This window comes from Anneissia japonica, unplaced genomic scaffold (assembly GCF_011630105.1).
Source record: "Anneissia japonica isolate Jap-2015-1 unplaced genomic scaffold, ASM1163010v1 scaffold342_len425065_cov216, whole genome shotgun sequence".
Taxonomy (NCBI): Eukaryota; Metazoa; Echinodermata; class Crinoidea; order Comatulida; family Comatulidae; genus Anneissia; species Anneissia japonica.
Window position 1 is genome coordinate 289,759 of NW_022702649.1, and position 24,938 is coordinate 314,696.

Genomic DNA, 24,938 nt, shown 5'->3' on the forward strand with positions numbered 1-24,938 from the left:
TTTTATTTTGAAGCTGATACATTTATCTCTCATGAAATATCAAACATATTAATATTTTCCACCAATAAAAGTTTCGAATTTAATGGAACATTTACATGACCTTTGAAAGTATAGTATATTTCAACTTCAATTTTCATAAATTGGCCAAAATTCGCTAATTCTAATTTTAACAGATATTAATTAATAAATGATTGAAGATTATAATAAACTAAGTCATTTTAGGGTTAACGAGGGTTAACTATTCGAAAAATCAATTCAAAATCTGAGTAATTTTCAGTTTTACGCTGCCTGAGCTTTATAGTCACAAATCGATCTTTAGACAAAATTATAATGAACACAGAAATAATTTTAACAGAAATATTTTCCAGAATCCGTTCCTGAAATATACAAATAATAACATACTAAAAGTCCGAAAAAATCTAATCAGGGGAACATTATTCATTATAAAGATATTTAATGGGTTAAAATCAAACGCTTTATTGCACAACTGCTCTGCTGGAAGCGTACAAATGCATGTCGTTGCCAAGTTGTTGCTAACGAAAAAATGTGAATTATAGGGTAATACGCCCGCGCGCGATCCAAAGGCGGGGAACACATAGGTTTGTCTCGTCAAATGGATCTGTTACCGAGTGATCTCCTTCTCAATAATACCTCCATGGTTAAACCAAGTGCAAACAGTTGAATTCCAACAGTTGTACAACAAAATATCATCACCTATAGGCCGTGAAAAAGATCATTTTAATTTTTAACATGAATTACCATGTAAAATTTTAATATTTATGTTGCATTGCTGAATTCCACTTGAGTCGAAATTATCTAAATTTGGCAACTTCCCAGGGAAATCCCTATATCTTAGTTTTTTCTAAAGGATTGCAAGGTACAAAAAAAAAAAAAAAAAAAATAGAGCAAAAAAAGCACAATACATCAATAGGGGTACAAAAGACTTGAAGCAAGATGGGTAACAAAATCAAATGACTTAGTTACTGGACTATACATCGACTATTTCGACATATATGTCTTTAAAAATCACTGTCTGGATCTGAGTCATCATCATATGTGTATTTGACAGCGGCACGTGCTCTGCCACCGACACGGGATTGCACAACTGGGCTATCGGTGTCGTTATTACCAGCATCAAATGACAAGTCGCTGTTATCGTCATCATCAGATGACCATGCCATCTTCTTTTTCTTGGGCTGTGGGAAAACAAAATTTAAATGATATACATTTTGTATCAAATTTCTTAAGATACTGTATATATTCTTTTGGAATGATTGTTAAAGGTTTAAAAATAATTGAAGAGTTTTCTGTGACGAGATGAAAATTAACTCATTCCCATCTTGCTTTTCTGATTGGCTGTAAGGTGATGACACAAAGTATGTTAGTCTAGTAGCACTCCACCAAATGACAAGCACGGACCAAGAAAATAAATAGCAAATTCAAATCTCAAATCAATTGACCTTTCCACCAAGCCAGATACTGTTATTAAAATCCCACAAAAAACACCAGACAAGCACATGCTCCTAATCCTATTCCGACTAGTAAGTTGGTAAGTGATTACCACTGCAAAAGGTCATGATAAAACCTCACGGATGTGAGGCAGTTTACATGAGTGAACATGTCATCCATAATTTTGTAAATGTTAACTTAAGTCTATCACATAAAACCAATTATTGACTTTCTATAAATGATAACTTGCAACTTCGTCAGGGTTTCGAGGGAACAGATCACATTTTATTTTTATTTCAACATGGAATCAATGTAAGAGCTTGTATTTACCTTTGTGGCTTTCTTTGCAGCTGGTTTTTTAACTGGTTTCTTTACTGGTGAAATGTCTGAGTCTGAATCAATAGTCAACGCCTTCTTCTGTTTGACTGGTTTCTTGGCTGGTTTGCCCTCATCTTTAAAAAAAAAAATTAACGAAAAAATGTTTAGAATTTGTCTATTCATTCATTTATATGTAATCAATCAATCAATCAACAGCTGTACTTCCATTAACTGACAGCTAAACTTCCCATCTGGAGGATACCTTATTACCAGTGCACACGCCCCTCCAAAAATTATTCCCGCCCACCACCCTCATAAAAATCAAGGTCAAGTTGTTAAAAAGCACCTAAAATCACCTTATTTTGCAAGTTAGCGCCCCTGAACTGATCATTGAGCACCCCCACCCCACTGTACCTTCGCTTCCGCCATATGCACCCCCACTTCAAGACTCCTGGATAAACCACTGCTCATTACATTATCTGACTACAAGATAGCATAATAGCTAAACATCCAATCTGGAGGACAATAGCACACTCCCATTATTGGATTGCAATACAGCACAGGACTGACTGTTATCCATCCCATATGGAGGATAATAATTCACCCCATCATTTTACTGAAAGATGATACCCTAGTCCCATCATGTGATTGCAAGATAATACAAAGGACTGTACCTGAAGCACTAGATTCTTTCTTAGTTGTCTTCTTTGTAGTTGTCTTCTTAGTAGCAGCAGGCTTTTTCTTCGTTCCTGCTTCTAAACAAAGATAAGAAATAAACTGATGAAATTTTAGGAAATAGACTCATTTCAATGTTTACATTGGCATATCTGAAACACTAGCAGCACCCTCTACCCTACAAGCAGAAAATCCTTGAGGTATAGGAAAAATGCATGGGAAATTAGGATACAAGTTATGTTTTTTTTTTGTTGTGCCAAAAATATGAAAGCTAAGTGAATGAAATTTACATGTCATAGTATTAGGAATCGACGAAAAAAATAAAATTTTACAAAATCGTATATATATATTTTCAAATTCAATTTTTAAAGTCAATTTTATCTTATCTCTTCAGATGTTGCAATGTGTGAGTGCCCTAGTCCAAGAAAGTGAAAGCTTTATACACAACGCTACAATACTTGTTGAATATTGACAAGACATTTAATTTGTCTTTTGGTGCTTTTGCTATTGGCTTCGCCAAGAAGTATAGGCCTATGCTAGTCCTTTTTCATCAGGAGCTCGAACCGACTAGCCTCCATAATTATTGTTTGTTGTCTACTCGCTGATCTGTGGCGCCAATCTCTATCATCACAGAGGTCGCAGTCCCCTCTACCATCAGCGTGATGGTGGGGCCTAGAGTTTGCACCCCGCGACAAGCCAAAAAAGTACTATTTTTCAGGGGAATAGTACTTTCGATTGCCCGCATCTTAACCAATCAGATGCCTAGAATCTATGTATGAGGTATAAGCTTTATATTAGCAGACATAAAAACCAAATATTATTCATTTTGTAGCTTACCCTTTTGACTCGCTGCTTTCATTAGATCAAATGCATCCAGTTTATCAGATGAACTATTGTCCGACTTCTTCTCATCGTCCGAATCATCCAACCAAGAATCCATTTTCGGCTTTTTGGCTTTTGCTGGTTGAAAGCTCAACTTGCTTTGTTTCATTTTGTTGGCCCCTGCTATGAGGTGAGGGGTTAAAAAATGTTGCCAGTGTTACAATGTTTATTTTTGAAAATAAAGAGAATAAATGCATACATCAACTTAAGTTTTGTTGTTTTCAATAAAAATGAAAATTCTTTGAACTACATTTTCTCTAGAATTGATCCAAACAGAAATAACAAAATAAGCTTATGCAGAGAAATTTTAAATTGAATGTTATTTATTCATAAATCATATTTCATATGCATCATTATAGCATGATTAGCAGAAGGGCAACTGCACAGTCATGTCACCTTACAACGGTTTTAAAATGTTTCCATAACAACCTGAATCTCTGTAAATTTGTACCTAAACTTGAATTCACAGACTTTCTATCAACATGTGCTAGTTTTGCAGTGTTCTTGGCAACAATATTTTTAGTATAAACATTATTTTTTAAAGATTGTGTTGATCTTATCCTTGGGTATAGATTAAACCCAAACAATTGAATAGAATTTTGCCTAGAGGTAATAAATTTGGTTGATGAATTAGAGGCTATGCAACTGAATTCTCTGATTTGTTGGTTGCACAAAATTGAGAGGTTTGTACCGGCAGAAGACTTGTCTTTGGCAGCCAGGCGGTCGGCAAGTGACAGCACCTCCCCTTCTTCCGTCACTTCATCATTCACCTCTTCCTTCACAAATAGTTTCTTCTGGACATTTTCATCTTTTGGTTTCTATTCAAGAAATAATAATAATAATAATAATAATAATAATAATAATAATAATAATAATTGTTAATATTTAACAATATTAATAAAGATAATTATGACATATTGTGCACTTTCTTTCCCACTTACATTGCCTCCGTTCTTATATAACTGACCTTTCCAGAATGTCAATCAAACATAACTGACCAATCAGAACAGTGCCTGGAATACACACATCAATCATGCAGCACACATGTTGTCCCGCAATCATGCGTGCTTGTATTCTATTTTATGTTTTAACACTGTTGTTTTGTGCAACATTAGCAACAATACAAAGGGGCAGGGATTATCCGAAGGTCCATTAGTACCAACAATTCAACTTGCTGGCCACAGTTTGTATAGAACAGGATACTTAATTATATACATTATTCATATATTTCATTCACCTATGTGTTTATGTACTGTTTATTCATTGATTATTTTAAACTCTCACCCTTTTCCTGGATGGAGCCTTGTTCTTCATAGCGTCATCAATTCTTGGTACAACACGTCGTCCCATAGGTGATGGTTTGGTTTCAGCAAGTGTTATTTTCGTCTTAAGCTTGGCTTGTCCACGCTTGTTTGCTTTCGCTGCAGCCTTACTTGCAATTTTGTCTCCCTCAACCATATCATCTTTTTCCTTTTTTTCAACAGTCTATATTAGATGCAAGACACTAAATTAGGTACCTTTATATATGTAAAATATCATCAAAAGAATGAAGTTCTGTCCAGATTATAACATTTTCTGTGAAAAACAACTGATGTGCCTATATATGGTTATGTGATGTCATCATGACCATATTTAGGCATGTCACATGTTTTTGTGAAATTAAATTTGATAGAGTGGACAGGGCTATAATCACCTGATTAGAAAATTTAAAACAAAACATAACATTTTAAAGTTTAATTTGGTTTTTGAAAAACCAAATCCAGACGTAAGCATTTGCTGTTTAGATGTGTAGAAATTTTTCTTTTATAAAAAAATTCAGCCTTAGATTTAAACTAACAATGATAAACAAATATTAGGACTACACTTCTATATAATAACAAAATTGCCTAAAAAGTAACTTTTATTCGTTGTTTTATCCTTCAAAATGTGGTCTTAAATTAGATATCATTTGTCACTAGGGAATTCAAAGAAGGTGGACTCGGCCCTGAATTAAGGGAAGCCTCAGAATTAATGGGTTAGCTTAGTGTTAAGACATGGTAAATTGATACTTTAGAAAAACCTGTCTTGAACTAGGGACCTCAAATTGGAGGGTGAACTGTATAAATAAAATATTTTGAAATTCATCTAAAATTATACCTTTTATCAAAAGTTATGCCGAAAAAACAAATTGTGTTGTCCAAACCTTGAATAATCAAGGGATTGTTTTTCACAAAAAATTAGTTACAGACCGACCAATACAGTTATTTCCTTTTCATAAGAAATAGCTTTCTTTAAATCTGTCAGTGAGGAAAGGTTGACATCTGTAAATTTGACAGGAATTTTTTAAACTCACTTCCAACTCTTCCATGAAAGCCTTGAGGTCGTCTCTCCACAGTGATTTTGGAGTTTTCCTCCGAAGGTCCCCAAGTTCCTTTGCTTTTGTGTCACGGTTCTTCAGCAAATCATCTTTCTTCTCCTTGGTCAAGTTCCACATCGCCATGCCAAGCAAATAGTTATAATCAGGACCAGAACCAGAGCTAGCAGCAGACACCGTGCTCTCAGTATCTTCCCCCATGTCATCCTCATCGGTATCAGCAGCATTTTCCATTGTCTCCTTGAGAGCCTTCACAGGGTCACTCTCGTACCCATTGCGCAATAATAAGCTGATCATATCTCGTTTTGTCTTGTTTTCTAGTGGAAGAAGCAACATTATTATAATTTTTCCAACAACAATCCAATCTACAGTATAGTAATAATTTCTTGTGTTATTTAAATTGAATTACAAGTCTTCCTCTAATTAAAGACCATGTTAACAATGTCTTTTATCTTATTCTAATTAGAGACCAAAGCTGCTAAAGACCATGAAAACTCAAAAGTAGTCTTTAATTGGAGTAACACCTGTAATTACAGTACACCATCCAATTCCACACCACTTTTTTATTGCACCAACGATCTTCAATCTCTTAACACTAAGCTGACCCTTTAATTGGAGACCGTAACCTGAGACCATCCCAAATTTTCAGCTCCCAAAATCGGTCTTGAATTAGAGAGTAAATGTAAATGACAATGAACTTATTTCACTCACCAATTACAAGTTTTCCTTCGATTTTCTCCAAGATAAACCTAGCTTGGTTGTTCAGCTTGTTGCTCTCCGCTTCAAGCAACCTCTCCATGTGTATCTTGCGCTTCACGTACATACGTAGACGTAAATCATAAAACTCGCGTAGAATATCCAACACGCTGTCAAATCGCTTGATGCAGCCAAACTCATCAAAAAGGACCTAGGTGTAAATAAAAGATTAAAGCTATAATATTAATATAATTATTGGTGTTTGTTAACGATTAATAATAATAATTATTAATAAAATAACAATAACATCGTAAAATAAAGTAAAATAATCATTTAAAACACAAAACACTGAATGGGTTAATCAACCATTTGGAGAATATCAATGTAAATGTTCACAGTCAAGTTCCTCACCATATTCTGTGTCATTATTGTACTTTGTATCTTGAATGCCTTGTGTAGTCCTATGTGCTCCATTTCAGCCAGCTTTGCCTCCGAAAGCTTGATAAGAAACCTTACAGTGGTATCTGTATGATATTCCTTGTAATCCCTATTAATAAAATATAACAACAAAAATAATCCAATAATAATAATAATCATTTACACATTTGTAAATATAATAATTATTTCATATTGTAGTATAAACAGATATGAAATATATCTTTACAAAATTATTTTGATTTAGCTGAAAGTGTAGCTTAAAACTATCACATTGTACAGATGCTTTTCTCATTTAAACACTAGGCCTATTTTGGTTTCAGTTATACTAGCCTGGATGATGGAGGCAGTGGACTAGAGTGATTCCAAGGGGCTGGATTTTAGGAACAGTGCACTGAAAGGGCTCTAAATTCCTGGACCATGGGGACAGTGCACTGGTGGGTCTGGATCCAAACGCCTGAAGACAGTGCAGTGCCAAGGCTAGAGTCACTATGATCAATGTGTTTTATGCACCAATGAGATACTTAGCCTTCTATATTAGTTTATCATAGCCTCAAAAATAGTACCATAACAGTGGCGTTACAAAGAGGCCTGATGCCCTGGCCAAGACATTCTAGGGCCCCTACCCTGGGGCTGGTTGAGAGTCCAATGGACCTCCTGTTGGAGATTTTGACATTATAAGGGCATATTTTGATGTTTTGTACATGTTCTGCTCTTTAAAAAGCCCTGCTAGGCCGGATCTGGAGCAAAATATAAAATGCTGAATATCGCGGGGCCACTTAAGGCCAGGGGCCACTGCCTAAAACCAGTGAGAGCTTATAGCTGCTAAGACACTGACCATCAAATATTCTGAAATAATTCTGAGGAATATCATTAAAGTACTAGAATTTTTAAACAGTTGGTGGTTTCAACTCACTGAATTACTGCCGGCTGTTTATCAGTCCCATAGAGCATAGGCTCAAGTACGTTTTCCTTGTAGTTCTGTGTCCAACTTCTAATTGGTAGTTCAGTAATCTCTATGGTGTTATTGTCAATTATTGAGACTTCTCCACTCACAACGTATCTGTTTGTTTCCAGCTCTTCGATAGTGCCAACAAATCCCTTATATGAAGGTAACTGTAAAAAGGTTTATGAAATATTTAAGTATTAAATCAAAGAACAGAGATGTTTTCTACCTGAATGCAATGGTCAAATCTTACATGATTTTTTTTTATCTTATGGTTATTACATAAGAAAATAATTTTACGTTTAAATTTAACCCTGGAGGGGAAGGCAAGAGTGGAAAGAACAGAAGGAAATGGAAAAGCAGAAAAGAAACATGCGAGATTGAATGGAAATAAAGGAAACCTCAATAGATGGCAGCTCACCATTGGTAGAGGTTCTTCACCATCAATCAACCTCTTCAAGTTAGCAATGATCTCTCTGATGTCAAAATTCGGAATCTTTGTGCTCCAACCTGTGCCAATCCCTTCACTGCCATTTACTAACACCATTGGGATGATCGGGCAGTACCATTCAGGTTCGATCTTTAGGTTGTCATCAAATTGACTCTTCAGTAGTGCATCATCATTAACGTTGAAAACATGTCTTGCTAGAGGGCTGAAATTTCATTTATTAACGATAATTTAAGCTTGTTAAGTGGTAATGGTTTAAATTATAATAATCAAAGTACAATTAGCATTATTTATTAGCATTATTTTTTTCAGATTGTTAATAAAGTCATATTAATAGCTTGAAAATCAGGGGAGCTTGTTTATAGTGCTTATCTTGAAAACTCTAGGGTTTTGTTTCAAAGGCTAAACTACACAAATTAAGTGTGGTAGTTAACTAGAGAAATATTTTACCTAGATAAACCGATATAATATATCAAGTTTCCCTTTGCTTAAACTTTTAAAAATATATACATTATCCCAGTGCACCATATATATAATATAAATAACACATATTTCAATACTATTTACTCCATGGATTGAATAAAATTTAGTTGTGTTAACACCAAATGTAACTCACAAAAGCCGAAGACTTATATCTAGTGGGTTATCTCTGGGGGTGATTGGGTGATAAAACAGGAGAAAATCCCGTTATTTCCAAAGAGACACTGTGCTCTTTAATACCCTGTCCAGACTATCAAATCTTTAATTGACAAAAACATATGACATGCCTAAATATGGTCAAGATGACATCACATCATCACCATATATAAGCACATCATGACTATATAGGCATGCAACAGTTTTCTGTCAAAAAAAAATAGCGTTAAATTTTTTGTTATGCATATATTTTTGCCCTACAGTACCAAAACCACTCAGTGTTAAACTACAGACACAGTAATACAATGACTTAAAAAAATAATAGTTTTAAATTCTTACCTGAGCTGGGTGAAGATATACCTGGGGCTGGCAGCATCCTTACCCCCATGTAGCCTGGTACCAAACTGTCCAATTGGAAGCAGTAGGTTCAAGTTGTTGCTACCAACGTGATTCTGTGCCATGTTGATAATGGTACTCATCAGGGACATCTGTAAACATTTGAACCAATTAACTAATCTAAACAATTCTCAAGATAATTCAAATGTTGAATTTGCAATGTTCAGCCCCAGATATCGTAACTTTTGGCTGTGCCTCTTTTTTAGTATTTCTTTTTTCTTTCCATTTGTTTATGGTATAGAATAAAACAAATCAAATCAAGCATTTGTTTCTTAAGTAGTAAAACTGAGGTTAGGAAACTATGAATGGAAAATATTTGGTTGGTTTTGTCATCAGTCAAAAAGGAATTTAGGTCAATTTTGTTGGATAGGTTTATCAATATAATTAATCACAATACAAAAGCCTAGGTTCTAAGACACGTTGTGAATTGTATCTATCTGTTTTCTATTGCTTACCTCACCATGATGGTAGGCCGAAATTTCAGCGACGGAACCAGCCATCTGAGCCACTTTTACTTCCCTCTTTTCATACTTTTTCATTGTTGCAAACAGAACTTTTCTCTGACCGGGCTTAAGACCTAAAATAGATTTTAACATACAGTATAAGCAATTGAGTTTGAAACAATTTTCAGATTCTAGCACCTAGAATGAAAGTATATTCTATACTTTATAACTAATGAAACTTTCCGCTAAGCCACACCCCTTGGATATAGTTGCTAAGGTCCCACAAGCGACAGTGTAAAAAAATACGCAAACATGTGCGTTTGTGGGACAAAACGTGTTTCTTAGACACGCACGTATTACTGACACTTCTGATTGGTCAGTTTTAAAGCATGATTGACACGCCGGAAAGGTCCACTGACCAATCAGAATGGGCTACCTAGTAGCTACCACATCCGAAGTAGTTGGAATTTATCAATTACCTGGAATTTTCTCATCATAAATATCTCATGATGAAATACACAGCAGTTTCATACCACCCCTGTTTAGAATTTAAACATCCTGAACTCCTGTTCTCATTGGATGTGACAAACTCAGCCTCATCTTGATGAATTGTGGAAGTGCCACTACAATTAAAAATTTCATAAGAATAATGGTACATACCATCTACCATGCTTGGGATGGAACGTTCATTATCAGCATTGGAGAAGAGCACAAGTTCCTTGTTGATGAAGTCATTATAAGTGATGAACCTTGTGTCCTTGTTGTACAGATACAGCTGTCAAACAAACCATCACAAGTTTGACTTTTTTAATAGGGATTAACATAATATGTAGTTTTTTGTGTTTAGGTCCACCACACCCATATACACAAAACTGTTTCAAGTTCGAGGATTGGGCAGGCTTATCTACCTGCAGACCAAAAAATGCAAATTTAAAGCGAGTCTGCAGGGTAGATATGTCTAGCCTAGCCCTCACAAAGAATGATTTAGGAGGCCTAGGCAGTATAGTGCTAGCTTTCATTGTAATGCTACAATTTAACTCAATTTAGTTATATACTTTGGTTCATTATACATTCGTAGTCGATATCCAAGACATAGTGTAAAATTTCCATTCCAAACCACTGATGTTAAAGCTGGACTTATACTAGAGTGGAGTATTTTGCATGAAAATTACTCAAATGTTAGATAAGTGGCTTATACATGGAAAACAAATTTTTTTTTGCCTTACATCAGGAAGTCCATCCTCTCTCCTTCTCCTTCGTTCATGTAGCCATTCTGTCAGCCATTCTTTTCTTTCATCAATTTTTTTCTTACTGAATGCCTACACATATACAAAAAAGAATATTAATGATCATTCCTGATGATGACATAATTAATGTCGGAGCATTGAATCCCAACACAATGTTGTGCATTTTAATACTTGGAGGGTGTGCAGTATTATACTTTATTAATGATCTACGTTATGGATTCATTAAAAATGGTATAGTATAGTGATAACATCCATTATGCAGTACATGTTTGTAAAATGCTGAAACATCTCTACCATTAACAACAAAGTAATCACCTTCATTACCACTTCAAACATTCTTATCAATTTGTTGCCCAAATCTGGCCAATAAAAATTGTGAAAATCTGAAGTCAGCATTTTATTAAAGTAAATATTTTTTTTTAAAAAACAATAATGATCTCTAAATACTGGCATGGTATTCAAAAAGGGGCACTTTCCAAGAAACAAAATCCAATTATCTATTTCAGTATAAGACAAATGTACAACTTGATTAGCCAGAGTTTGGCCTAATAGCAAAACTTGTAGAACAGCAAATGATAATCAGGGGTACTTGATTCAAATTCCAATTGGGCCATTACATTTTTAATATTGATCATTAACAGAATGAGATAGAACAGGTGCTCAAACATATATGCCAATCAAAAATGCGAATCATTCACTGAAAGCTATCCGTACCAGCTCAATCGCAGCATCGTCTTCTGGACCAGCGTATCTGAACGGGATGCGATGGTTCACCATGTCTGAGAAGTACTCTTTCGCCTCTTTCATTGTGCTGGTACCCAAACCTGGAAGATGGGGGTTATTATTTATTTACCAATTTGCAGCTACAATACATAAGACAATCATTACATACAATCTTAAAAAAGTGGTGAAAATAAAGGCCTGATGTAAGCCATGTTACTTTAAAAATAAACAGAAGCCAACATTAAATTAGGAGAATTAATATTACTTTTTTAAAAGTATATTTTAAAAGTGGTAATAATATATGTTCTTCATATATGTGTTGAAATGCTTCATATAATATTCTCATCTATATATATATTGAAATAGAAGTCACCAGACTTTGAAGTTGAAAATAAAGAGCGCCAAATCGAACAAACCAAGAAATAACTGCATATCATACACATCATTATCATCCAGGAGCACACCACAATGAAGCTGAAGCTGATGATGAAAATGATCACCATGATGATGATAATGATGATGATGATGCAAGATATTTGACTAAGTTTTAAAAACCAAAAAATGCAAACCTTTGTAGTATTTTATCTTGTAGGTTTTCCAGTTTTCAGTTTCGGATTTCCACTGTTCAAACTCGGGCAACGAGAAGAAGGATTTCTTATCATTAGCCTTGGTAGCCTGTACATATGAAATACATATCATAATAAAAATCAAAGAAATGTTTAAAATAACATACATAGGACTACAGAGAGGGACACACACATGACTATCACATGACACACACATGACTATCACATGACACACACATGACTATCAAAGTTTATTTGACAAAAAATGTGACATGCCTAAACATGACATTTTGAAAATTCGATTTTTTTGGACAGAGCTTTATTATGAAAGAAGAATGTTTACAGTTTTAACAAATCTAGACATGGTAATACTTTAGTACATTTAGTACAATAATAACAAAGCTAACAACAAACAACAGCATAGCTTTGTTGGCTACAGTGGTGGTTGCCAGTGTGTGTGTGTGTGTGCACTGAACTGTGGAGATCCATTCAGATTTTTGGTGTGTGGTTTAACATTTATCACTGCTCATCAAGTGTCTCAGCTCAGCGACCAAAATGCAAGTTACAAAATTACATTCTCTTTGAATGAATAAATGGATGATTGAGTAAATAAGTAAATGAATGAATGAATAAAAATGTTATCACCTTTACAATTGGAGTAATGAACTCCTCTACAAAGCGGTAACGCAGCAAATGAGGCCAGTTTGTTTGTATGAAGTTAATTAAGAGTCCTTTAATATGAGAGCCATCCTGATCCTGATCTGTCATTATCATCACTTTGCCGTAACGTAGGGACTTGAGTGTGTCCTCCTCTGTGTATTTGTTCTTGTATTGCAGACCAAGGATCTTGATAATGTTGTTAATCTCAGCATTCTCCATAATCTACAAAGTGAAGGTAAAAATACTTTTATAATTATGATTGTTGTTAGTTGGACCATGGAGGTATTATTGAGAAGGAGATCACTCGGCAACAGATCCCTTTGACGCGACAAACCTATGTGTTCCCCGCCTTTGGATCGCGCGCGGGCGTATTACCCTATAATTCACATTTTTTTCGTTAGCAACAACTTGGCAACGACAGACGTTTATACGCTCCAGCACAGAAGTTGTGCGATAAAGAGTTTGATTTTAACCCATTAACCATCTTTAAAATAAACAACGTTCCCCTGATTGTATTTTTTCTGACTTTTTTAGTATGTTATTATGTGTATATTTCAGAAACAGATTCCGCAAAATATTTCTGTTAAAATTATTTCTGTGTTCATTACAATTTTGTCTAAAGATCGATTTGTTTGACTATAAAGCTAAGGCAGCGTAAAACTGAAAATTACTCTGATTCTGGATTGAAATTTTGATTAGTTAACCCTAAAATGACTTAGTTTATTATAATCCTTCATCATTCCTTAATTAATATCTGTTAAAATTGGAATTATCGAGTTTTATAGAATTATGGAAATTCAAGTTGCAATATACCATACTTATAAAGCTGATGTAAATGTTTCATTAAATTCACTTATTTTGATAAAATATTATTATGTTTGGTATTTCTTGAAAGATCAATGTATTAGCTTCAAGATGGAAATGATTGCGAAGCCATAGTGACTGAGTGTAAGTAGTGCGCATTGAGAAAAGAACGTGCTCTCCATTTTGCCGTGTTAAATCTCTTGGTAATCAAAGCCTCCTGAGCATTTGGTGGCGGGGAATACATTAGACTTCAAAGGCATCGTGCAAACGTTCTTCACGCGCTGCGGCACCTTTGTTCTTGGTTCATTAGCATAGCTCTGCGTGCGCACAGCTTTTTCGAGTCATCTCCTCAATAATACCTCCATGGTTGGACTAGATTGTAATTAAACAGGAAACTTTGTAATATAAACAAGTCACTTTGAAATATATAAACAGGTAAAAATTGTAATATAAAAAAACTCACACTGTAATAATAATACACAAGTAACAAAATCATAGTGTAATGTATAAAAAGGTCACATTTAACATAAATAGGGCACACTAATAAAAACAAGTCACAATGTAATATAAAAAAGTTATGTTGTAATATAAACTATATATACTGTAATAAACAGTCATATAATTAAACAGGTAACATTGTAATATACGCATGTCACAATATAATATAAAAAGTCGCATTGTAAGTACAGTAGAACCCCTCATTTACGAACCCCGATTTTACGAATTCCCGATTTTACGAACGTAATATAAAGGTGATGACGTCATAAAAATTGAAGCGAAAGATTAAAAAAAAAAAAAACCCGCTCGAAGTGTACCTGTTATTACCATGCATACAACACAACACACCATACTATACAGTACTATGTAATTCTCAAGTGAAGGAGGCCCTCTAACGGGCCTCTTCAAAGTCAGTGTTTTTTATGGCTTCACACATGTGCATGCGACAATTTTTACTTCTCTTTCAAACATCGTTTTCAGCTTTAAAATTCAACATAGTGCTTGATTTTTTTATTGAATGATCAATATATATAATAAACAAGTATCTATGGAAGTTGTGTTGGAATAAAATCCACGATCTAGGTATTTAAGAAGGTAAAAATGTCCGATAAAAACAAATTTGTGCAGGGCCTAGAGTGGGATCAGAATGCTTAAAAGCTGCCTACTGTAGGCCTAGGCCCCCTCAGACTTAGCTGCGTAAGCCTGTAGGCCTAGCCTAGGCCTAGTTTATGCCAGTGTAAGTAGTATCAGTGCAAATATATAGGAATTTGGGTCAACCCCGATTTTACGAATACCCGAATTTACGAACGGCTCTGGGCCCGTGCCGTACGTAAATGAGGGGTTCTACTGTAATATAAACCGGCTATAATACAAATAGGTCATACGTATTATATAAAAGCTCACATTAATATAAACAGGTTACATTGTAATAACATACAAGTCACATAGTAATAAAAACAACAAGTCATAATATAATGTACAGGTCACATTGTAATATAAATACGTCACACTAATAAAAACAAGTCAAGGTGTAATATAAAATGGTCATGTTGTAATATAAACAGTTATACTGTAATTTAAACAGCTATATTTTAATAAAAAAAGGTCACAAAAAATATAAATACGTTATCATAAACAGTTCACAATGAAGCATGAAATGTTCATAATATATTATATAAATAAGTAACACTCTAAAATAAACAGGTCACATTGTTATAAATGGGTCACGATGAAATATAAACCAGTCACATTGTAACCTAAACAGGTCACATTGTATTACTTGATAATTACACACACATACCTGTTTATGAGAGGCCTCACGAACGTTTAGGACTTTACCCCTGAGAGGGAATACACCATAGCGATCTCGTCCTACAACCCCCAGACCACTAACGGCCAACGACTTGGCCGAGTCTCCCTCAGTGAGGATGAGTGTACAATCGAGGGAATGCCTTCCTCCAGCGTCATTAGCATCATCGAGTTTGGGAATACCCTTCAGTTTAGTGTGCTTCTTTGACGTGCATTTCTTGTCAAGTTGACTCTACAGAAAAAAAAAATCATGTTTGAGATTAGTTTAACCTTTGACATCCTTAAATTCAATCAACATGCAAAATCAATCAAGGTATATGACATATAATGCAATGAACCTTTAGTCAAATTTTGTCAAACAATTTATCAGATCAATTTTGACTTAGGCAAAGTTGACTATACTGATATTAACTTAGAAGTAGATGAACTGTGCAAGGCAGCTAACAAGGGCAAATTCCCAGTTAAACTAGGGATGCACTTGGTGTCATTATATGTCTCTTCATTTTTTTTAAGTTCTTTTTTTTCCTTTAACACCAAAATCATTGGCAGGTCAAACTTAAATCACTTAAGGCCAACAAAAGTCGTACGATACAGCCTGACATGATTACAGTAGTTGACACATTGGATCTGTTTGAGTTAAATGTAGACACACAATATATCTGCATCGTAGAGTCGCAACATAGAATATTAAACATGTTAAAATTTCTCACGACGACCTAAGAATGTCCCCAACAATAAATTGTGTCGTATAACACTCTCTGAGATGGATTGTATGGGTTTATGACAGCGACTGGCGGACCCCTTTCTTGAAAGTATATTAGCCAGTATTAATGATTTTAAATAAATTCTGGGCATACCTGAGCTTTGAACCTCATCCATGACATAACACTCTCCACAACACCGCAGTTCATGGCCTGAAACACGAAACAATAATGTGATTGAAATCTACCAACAATTTAAAACCACTGATATTCTAGTTTTTTAAGTGTACAGTATTTTCCCCATTGTTAAACTTCATACCATGTATAAACTTTTTCTACTGGGTGGACAAAATATGCATACAAAACTTTCATTGCCAAAGGAATTAAGTAAAATATTCAGTGTGGAATTACAACACAGACTTCAAACCACAACTTCTCTGTTGACTGCCCTTACAATTAACTCTACCTACCTGCTTAAAGAACTTTTCACTGAGTGCACACGTGGATCCAAACTTCTTTGTCTGTAGCGTCATATTCTCCTTGGTTTGAGAATCAAAAGCTGGGTTCTCTATAAGACAGTTTACAAACACCCACAAATGATTCTTGATCTAAGGGATGACGAATAACATTTTTTATAAAAAAAGAAAAAAAGTTAGTTAACAATGATACACATTTGGGGTTCTAAATGGGTTAAGTGGGGGGGGGGGGCACTAAAGGGTCTCATAATCCGAGAAAACATGGTGCCAGTTGCAGCCCAAAACTACAAATTACAACTACTACAGGATAACACTGAAAACTATTATAAAAATTATAAAATTACCTGAAATGGTTTGACATTAATGCCACTTTTGTTCTTCTTCTTAACTGCTTGAATTAATTTTGTGACAATTTGGTCTGTGACGTAATCAGTATGCCGGCCACCCTACAATAAAGAACAAGGTAATTGCAGTAAAAAAAATATATATATAATACTGACCTAGCAAAGCACTTGGCCAATTGACCAATAGGAATGAAGTATACTAATTAATTCTTGGACAATTGGTATGAATGACAAATGTTACCTTGAAAAGTAAAACATTTCTTAACTATGACAAAGGTTGATATATTTTTTAATGAGGTGTGACATTAAGTAAATAATTTTTGCAAATGCCTGAAAAAATACCCAAAGATGTTGAGGGTATGAAGAGAAAAACTTGATGATGATATTTATAGGTGTACAAAGAGTGATACCAACTAACATATAACCCATATATACAAAACAAATTGGACCAAAATGGAACAAATAACTACTCCGTGTTCTCCCAATCAAAAGATTTTTACTGGTAAATGTGTTCTAAAGCCAGCTGATTGCACATCATGAGGAGTTAGCTCTTTGGGTGGGGATCAGTGATTACAAAAAAACAACATGTACAGTTGTATTGTAGTCCTGGACTAGAATATATAACATTTATTTATAGAAAGAAGGCCAGGCTAGGCTACCTAACCTGGCCTAATTAGTATTAAGTATATCAACACACAAATTTTACTGGTCGGTGGTTTAATTTACCAGTAATATTTATGACAAAAACTGAGGACACTGCTGCTACTATAGCATATACAGATGAAAGGTCTTACTTTGGTCGTTGCTATGCTGTTCACGAAGCTGACTTGCTGGAAACCCTTCTCACTCATACAGATGCAGACTTCCCATCTTGGGTTTACTACTTCATGCACCACCTTCAACGGGTTTCCATCGTCATCAAATCTCTTGCCAACGTACATATCAACATACGACTTGAAACCATTAAGCTAAATCATGACAAATGTGAAATCAAAATTAGAATTGTGTTATTGCTTGATGAGTAAAAAATATCAGGGGTCCAAAGTTAGAAGCCACTTCCTATTTAATTATATTTCTTAACATATGTAATTTTATTTTTCTTACTTAAGAGCAAAAATTAATAAAAACCTGAAAAATAACAAATTTATTGCAGATGGGTTAGTCTCCAGAGGATTTTTGCTTCATCGCAGGAGTGCTGGAGATCATGCTAATATCCGTTACACTCACAAGAATCGTGAGAGATTGGGACCCTTTAAATACTCATCAAGAAACTTACTGGAAGCCTCTTTCCATTCAAATACACTTTGACTCCCTTAGTGGCGCCAGCGATATCGTAGGCTCTCCTTGTTAACAATGCCACTGTGTCCGGATCCAGAGATTCCATGTGGAATCGAGGCAGGTCTGGTCGGAAGGTGACTTCTGTGAAATCTTTGCCATCAAAAGGTACAATCTTATGTTCGCCGGCCTTTCCCATGTTATTTGTCCATGTCTGTAAATAGAAATATTACAACAATCTGTTTGTCTGCAAGCTTGATTATGCAAAAACTAAGAAATGGATCGTCATAAAATTTAGTGGAATGTGTACATAGTAATCTAAGAAAGAGATAATAACTTTTGGGAAGAAAAGGTCAAAGGACAATGTCAAGGTGACAGATATTATGGAGCTTTCGATTGCACAACGAGGGTAGGATATAGAACGTAATGACGTCACTACTTGTCATCTGCGCATGTGAGAACGTTAAGGTCACCTCGTCGAGTAGATTCTGGAACGCAATTTGGCCAAATCTACGTATGCAAAGAACATAGGGTGCCAGGTAGGAGGCTCACGCATGAGTGATTCCGTCCTAGCGTCGCATCGTTGCACAAATCAAAAGCTCCCTATTCATGTTTTGCCCTTGAACATGAAAGACACAGGATGGAGGTAAGTACTCTATGGAGTGACTGCTCTAGTTGTTGGTGTGTTTTACTACTGATATCCTTATATATTTCTTTGTTACTAATCTTTTAATTGCCATGCATTTATACACTAACTTACTTGTGAGAACTTTTTCTTGTACTCTTTACATGCTGTTACTACTTTAAACTTCTGGCTGAAAATGTTGCACAGCTTGGCACCATAACCGTTACGACCACCTGTTGAGAATAAAACCAACTTCCAAGTGGACGTAAAGCAACAGCAATGGAATAAATAACATTAAATTATAGGCAGTGGCAGTTTTTACACCAGTTTTTAAACCAATTTTCAATTCTGATTTCATGTTATTGTCCTAATCCAATCCGTACATACAATAACATCTAATCAGAATTTGAAGTGTTTTAAGACCGGATGTGTAACAATAGCCACTGCCTAAATAATAATAGTGAACATTTACAAGGTGCCGTCTCTACATAGATGTGCTCATGGTGTCACAACCTAGTTTTTAGAATGAGATGAAAATATGTTTTTTAAAGGAAAAAAAATTTAAGGCAGACAAAATGTACAACTATGTTCTGAAGCTCTTGCACAGTCCTTAATTGGATACCAGAAGATCCATATAACAAAGAGTTACAGAAATCAAAGTGATAATGGCACAGACAAGTGATTCCGCAGTGGAATGCAAAATGTATGGGCAAATAGATGAAATTTGTCTAAGGCGAAAATATCCAGATTTACAGAGAGATGAAAAACGGTTCTGAAAAGTAAACTGACTGTAACGTCAAAGACTCAAACATAACACCCGAATTGGATGCTGAAATTGACGATGGCATATTAAGTAAGCAAACCTGTAATTTAAGTTAGGCAAAAAAAAGATAAAAAACTATAGATCACGTAAAACCAACTACCGCTAGCCCTGTAAATACACGCTTGGTTGTTGTATGTTTGTAAAGTTGTTTTTTTTTCCTAAAACATAACGTGCAGCACAAGGACAGGGAATACTAAAGTTTCTCTTACCTGTTACTTTACACTCATCATCATTGTAGTTACTGGATGTGAGGAGGTGGCCAAAAATCAACTCTATTACCTGTTACTTTACGCTTATCATCATTGTAGTTACTGGATGTGAGGAGGTGGCCAAAAATCAACTCTCTTACCTGTTACTTTACGCTCATCATCATTGTAGTTACTGGATGTGAGGAGGTGGCCAAAAATCAACTCTCTTACCTGTTACTTTACGCTCATCATCATTGTAGTTACTGGATGTGAGGAGGTGGCCAAAAATCAACTCAGGTACAAAGACTTTCTCAGTTTGGTGCTCTACAATAGGAATACCTTTGCCATTGTTCCATACACTAATGGAATTATTTTCCCTGAACACAAGGAAGAAAAAAATGAATTCCAATTATTTGTATACATTTAGTACAATCAGGATAGTAAGTATCTACAGTATAATTATACAAAGCAATGTACAGTAGAACCTCGATTTTACGTACAGTACGGGACCGGAGGGCGTACGTAAATCGGGGGATTCGTAAAATAGAGGTTGGGCTAAATTTGTGGTAACCTTTGACCTAATATATACGTAACGCCATTAAACGTATGTATGAACGAACAATGTTACCTAGGCTAGACCTAGCCTCTAGGCCTACGAATAAAACCATTTGTTTAGTGTTTTTATTCATCACTTTACGATGTCATAATAAAGAGTTCAAATAAAACCATGTGTCTAGTGTATTAATTCATCACTTTATATCTTTTATTTAACTAAAGAACATGAAAATATTGTAAGATTACCTATACGACAAAGGTATAACTTGGGAATTCCCCTTCATGCCTATTCTAAACAACAGAGCTGCGGTGTTGTCTGGGCCTGTTGAGACAAACTAAAACCATGTGCGCTGCACTGGGCGAGCCAACCAATTAGCGTTTGTGTACGTGAGACAACAACCATGTGCAATGCACTGGCCGAGCCAACCAATTAGCGTTCGTGTACGAAACTATGTCTACCCAGCTTCGTGTAAAAAAATTCGACCAGACGAGATTTTCCATGGTTTGCCACATGAAGCTAAGGAGGAAAGCAATTATTTTGAGCACCATCGGTAGATGTTCATCTCACTCAGTTCACGTGGTTTCAGATTACAACAACCCGGTATTAGACTCAATCAACGTTGCTGTTTAATGAAAATATGTTGCATTATGGTTTGTATATTTTTATAGTCTTCTTACTTTATGGTTGCTCTGAAAAGGGCCGTTTGTTTTGAATACTTTTGGGTTTTTTGATGACGTCATCATCGATATGAGGCGTACGTCAAACCGAGGGTTCGTATAACTGGGGTACGTAAAAATGAGGTTCTACTGTATAGCAAATTCATCCATTCAGTGCCATAAAAATTTAAAAGACTTACGGATCAATTGTGATCTTGATACAGTCCATAGTAGGATCTCTCTGCTTATTATCAGCAGCATTTACTATAAGATAGAACAAAAACAATAATTTAGCATAGAAATATGATATGTAACCAAATTAAACTTTTTAGTTCACATTTATAATAGTTTTTATAAACATTTTAGGCTTACCAAGGATTTCATCAAATATCTTATACAACCCTGGTACAAAAGTAACCTCTCTGTTGACCATGCCTTCTTCTCCATCATGAACCCACATTTGCTGCAAAGACAATATTATTACTGTAGGTGTTGAAAATTAAATTAATATGCCAAATAACCTATCCTCTTTCAATTTATGGTTTCATATCTAAGTATTACCCTATATAAGCCATGGGTAGTAATTCAACTTACTGACTTAGTAAACCCATACAATACAAATGATGTACTCAGGACCGAATATAAATAGAGTAGAGCACACTTCAAAAATGAGGACTCGGCCTAAAATTCATTATAATTTATAATAAGACATTTCTAAGCTCTGCCCACACTATATTTTTCTCTGACTTGCCCATATATGGGCATGATGGTGTCATAACACACCAAACGACAGGTATTTGTCACATAAAACTTGATAATGTGGACAGAACCTAATTATTATGAATACGATTTTCAAAATATCATTTTGTCATTCTTATGAACTAAATTGCCTACCTGTTTAACAGGTTCAGTGGATCCAATGTATGAATCAGGACGAAGAAGTATATGCTCAAGCTGTGTCTTCTTCTGGTAGATCCTTTCTACTGACAACCTTTTGTTACCCTTTTTCTGGGGCTTTGGTTGAGCTCCCTCAGCTGTAGCATCATCATCATCATTATCAAATATAGTCTAAAAAAAAAATGAAAATATAAGTTCACAAACATATGTTTAATGGCTTTTGGTAACGGCATGCCGTGAGTTGAATTAACACATCATACGTATAATACACACATTCAACTAAATTATACACCCAGAAATACCACATCACCAACTACAAATAATTGCTGGCAAAAATGTTCATTTGTTAACAAAATCAATAATTATCTGCATAAAAAAATGCACTTCATACCGAGAAGAAATGTTGTGGTTGCACGCTGAGTTCTTGTCTACACAATCCAGATGCATACATGTAATCGCCAAATATGAGTGTCCAGACAGGATTTTTTGAGAGAGTGAACATGACGTGAAGTCAGAATAAATGTATTTTTCACGATTATTATCGAACAATTTTATAGAAAAAAAACGGAGGCAGCTTCAAAAAAAGAAGCATGTGGGGACACTATAGCATGTATTTTGCAATACAGTAGTTACAATTCTGCACACCTATTTTCCTAGTGATTTTCCGGGAAAATTTCAGCTGGTTTTTTAAGTATTCCCCATTGTTGTGTTGAAAGACGAAATATGATCGGACATCTATCAGTCAAGTAATACTAGGAATAGTAGGCTAAAGCCAGTTTGTCAACAAACTTACTTAACATTTTAACAAAAGAGCTAATTATAAAAAATATGCATTTCGGCCTAGCCTTGCCTAGTTAAGCCTAGCTAGGCCAAAAATGCTTTCTAGCAATAGCATTAAATAATTATGCCTAGGCTCAGGTGATGAGTTGATCCTAGGCCCTCCTACGCCTAGCCTACCTACCTAGAGTAGAGGAGGAGGCTAGTCCTAGCCTGCCTAGCTAGGCCCTAGGCTAGAGTAGAGGCCTAGGCTAGGCCTAGGTTATAAATTATGCCATTAAAAATGATTTAAAACCTTATCTAAGCAAAAATACAGAGAGTACAAACAAAGCATATGAACAATGTTTTACCCTACCCGCAATGGTGTCGTTGCATCCATTGTGAAACTTAACTCAATTCAATAAATTTACGTTAATTTCTGAGCACTTGGATTTTCGGTAAATTCAACTTTCCCTTTACCTCCTCCCGTTTCCCCGCGCCCGCGTATTAATATTTAAATTTAAGATAATGTATATAGCGTGACCAATGAATGCGCAGGTCTCAATCATAAGAGGGCGCCAAACGATTACGGGCACTGAGAGAAATTAAGATCAAACCTGGTACTCACCACCCACTTTAAACCTTTTTCCGATTCTGAATTCGACGTCATTATGCTTAGTAAAATATCAACAACTGTTTGCTATAATTTGTCTGTAAAAACGACCCTTTCAGTTGAAACAGATGCTTTGACTAGTCCTAAGGTTCGCCTGCTTGAAACCTGTTAGCCTTCGACGCCGGTTTTGACGATTCTTTGTTGTAACACGGCCAAAAGTCGTCGTAAATCAAAGTCAGAATTCCAAATAAAGACTCTGAATAAGTCCAATAGGTGGATTAGAATCTGTAGATTCTCTGTTATGTAAATATCTTGAATATATTGCCCCTAACATATCATAATTTTAAAACAAAACCTCAAATTATATGCACCTCAAATCAATGGAAGCGGACATCTTGCTTGTTCGATTTAAACCATTTTGCTAATGCATAAGTTATTCCGATTGGACCACAATAATTAGCTTTAATAATTCACTTGATTTATATTTGAAAATCTGCATTTTCTAGTAAATAAATTAAGAGAACGCTGATAATAATAATTTGGGCATAATTGCATATAATATGTATATATATATATACATTTACGTATAAAATAAAATAGTGGTTTTAATTCAAGGAAATCAGTAGGTCATAGTTCAAAACAGTCAAGAGAATTGACTACTCACACGGAAAAATGGAAATAGAAATCTCAACAACTAGGCCTATGTAGGCCTAGAGGATGACACAAGTTGATTTTGTACTTGAAAAACCTTAGATTTGTCAATTTTTTTATTTTCTTTCATTTTTTAAAATTATTTTTATTGGGCACACCGTTACGAACCTGTACCACTGTTGTAAAAGTCACGGTTGTTTGCAAATATAGAATAATCTCAGGGGCGGACTTTCCGCCTCCCCCTTTTGGACATTTCTGGATCCGCCCCTGTAATATCAATACAATATCGCAGTAAAACTGCATTGATGTTATAACGGGTTCTGGACAAAACGGCAAAAAACCAAAACGGCAATGACCAAAACGGTAATGACCAAAACGCAACGGCAATATTAATCCAAAACGGCAATGATACTGAAAGTACCAAGCGGCAACAACCAAAACGGCAATGTCAACCACCAAAACGCAATAGGCATAGACCAAAACGGCCACCGTTTGTTTTTTTTAATACATACCCATGACGAATTATTTCGTTATTTTAATGTCTTTATTTTCTTTATTTTTATTTATTATTATTATTTTTTTTTTCTTTCCCGTTTTTACTTTCATGACATAAATTGTTTAGCCTCATATTATCTGTATTTTAAGGTTTTAATTATTTAAATGTTCACTGGTTTTATACTGTAGGCCTATATATTATATTGCGTTCTCCCAGTCTTTCTTACTATTGAATTTGTATGTTGTATTGTTGTTGTTTTTATTATTATTATTATTATTATTATTACGTGTTTTTTTTTTCTTTCGCGCTTTTTTACTTTTATGACAAATTGTTTAGCCTCATTCTGTATTTTAAAGTTTTAATTATTTAAATGTTTACTGCTTTTATATTTTATATTC

The 24,938-nt window shown here is 35.0% G+C and overlaps 1 protein-coding gene across 4 annotated transcripts; it reads right to left on the reverse strand.

The window, feature by feature from the left end:
- Positions 1-607: 607 nt before the first annotated feature.
- On the reverse strand, positions 608-23,801 carry LOC117103975 (DNA topoisomerase 2-alpha-like). 4 transcript variants are annotated; one of them, XM_033244619.1, is made up of 30 exons: positions 23,409-23,801; positions 22,022-22,195; positions 21,500-21,590; positions 21,328-21,391; positions 20,147-20,292; positions 19,040-19,137; positions 18,281-18,493; positions 17,799-17,972; positions 17,005-17,106; positions 16,655-16,792; positions 16,341-16,397; positions 15,476-15,715; positions 12,859-13,095; positions 12,217-12,322; positions 11,639-11,748; positions 10,904-10,996; positions 10,338-10,452; positions 9,690-9,811; positions 9,178-9,326; positions 8,176-8,407; positions 7,725-7,924; positions 6,785-6,920; positions 6,389-6,584; positions 5,657-5,994; positions 4,609-4,809; positions 4,016-4,142; positions 3,280-3,444; positions 2,442-2,522; positions 1,780-1,901; positions 608-1,196 (listed from the first exon to the last, which is right to left on the reverse strand). In XM_033244619.1, exons 1-30 carry the CDS (start codon positions 23,448-23,450, stop codon positions 1,020-1,022), a joined length of 4,446 nt encoding a protein of 1,481 aa, XP_033100510.1. In that variant the 5' UTR covers positions 23,451-23,801; the 3' UTR covers positions 608-1,019. The 4 variants fall into 4 exon arrangements, with proteins under 4 accessions (XP_033100510.1, XP_033100509.1, XP_033100511.1 ...); XM_033244618.1 differs by having other exon boundaries at positions 3,280-3,447; XM_033244620.1 differs by lacking the exon at positions 23,409-23,801 and adding an exon at positions 23,157-23,279 and having other exon boundaries at positions 3,280-3,447.
- Positions 23,802-24,938: the final 1,137 nt, after the last annotated feature.

What these genes read in the sequence shown, in the direction of transcription:
- LOC117103975 (XM_033244618.1), bottom strand. Translation starts at nt 23,450, where the DNA reads ATGACGTCGAATTCAGAATCGGAAAAAGGTTTAAAGTGGGTG. An exon ending in ATCAAGATCACAATTGATCC is followed by an intron (nt 20,293 to 21,327) that starts GTAAGTCTTTTA and finishes CCTTGTGTTCAG; the next exon opens with GGAAAATAATTCCATTAGTG. An exon ending in AGGCTCCATCCAGGAAAAGG is followed by an intron (nt 4,143 to 4,608) that starts GTGAGAGTTTAA and finishes TTTCTTGAATAG; the next exon opens with AAACCAAAAGATGAAAATGT.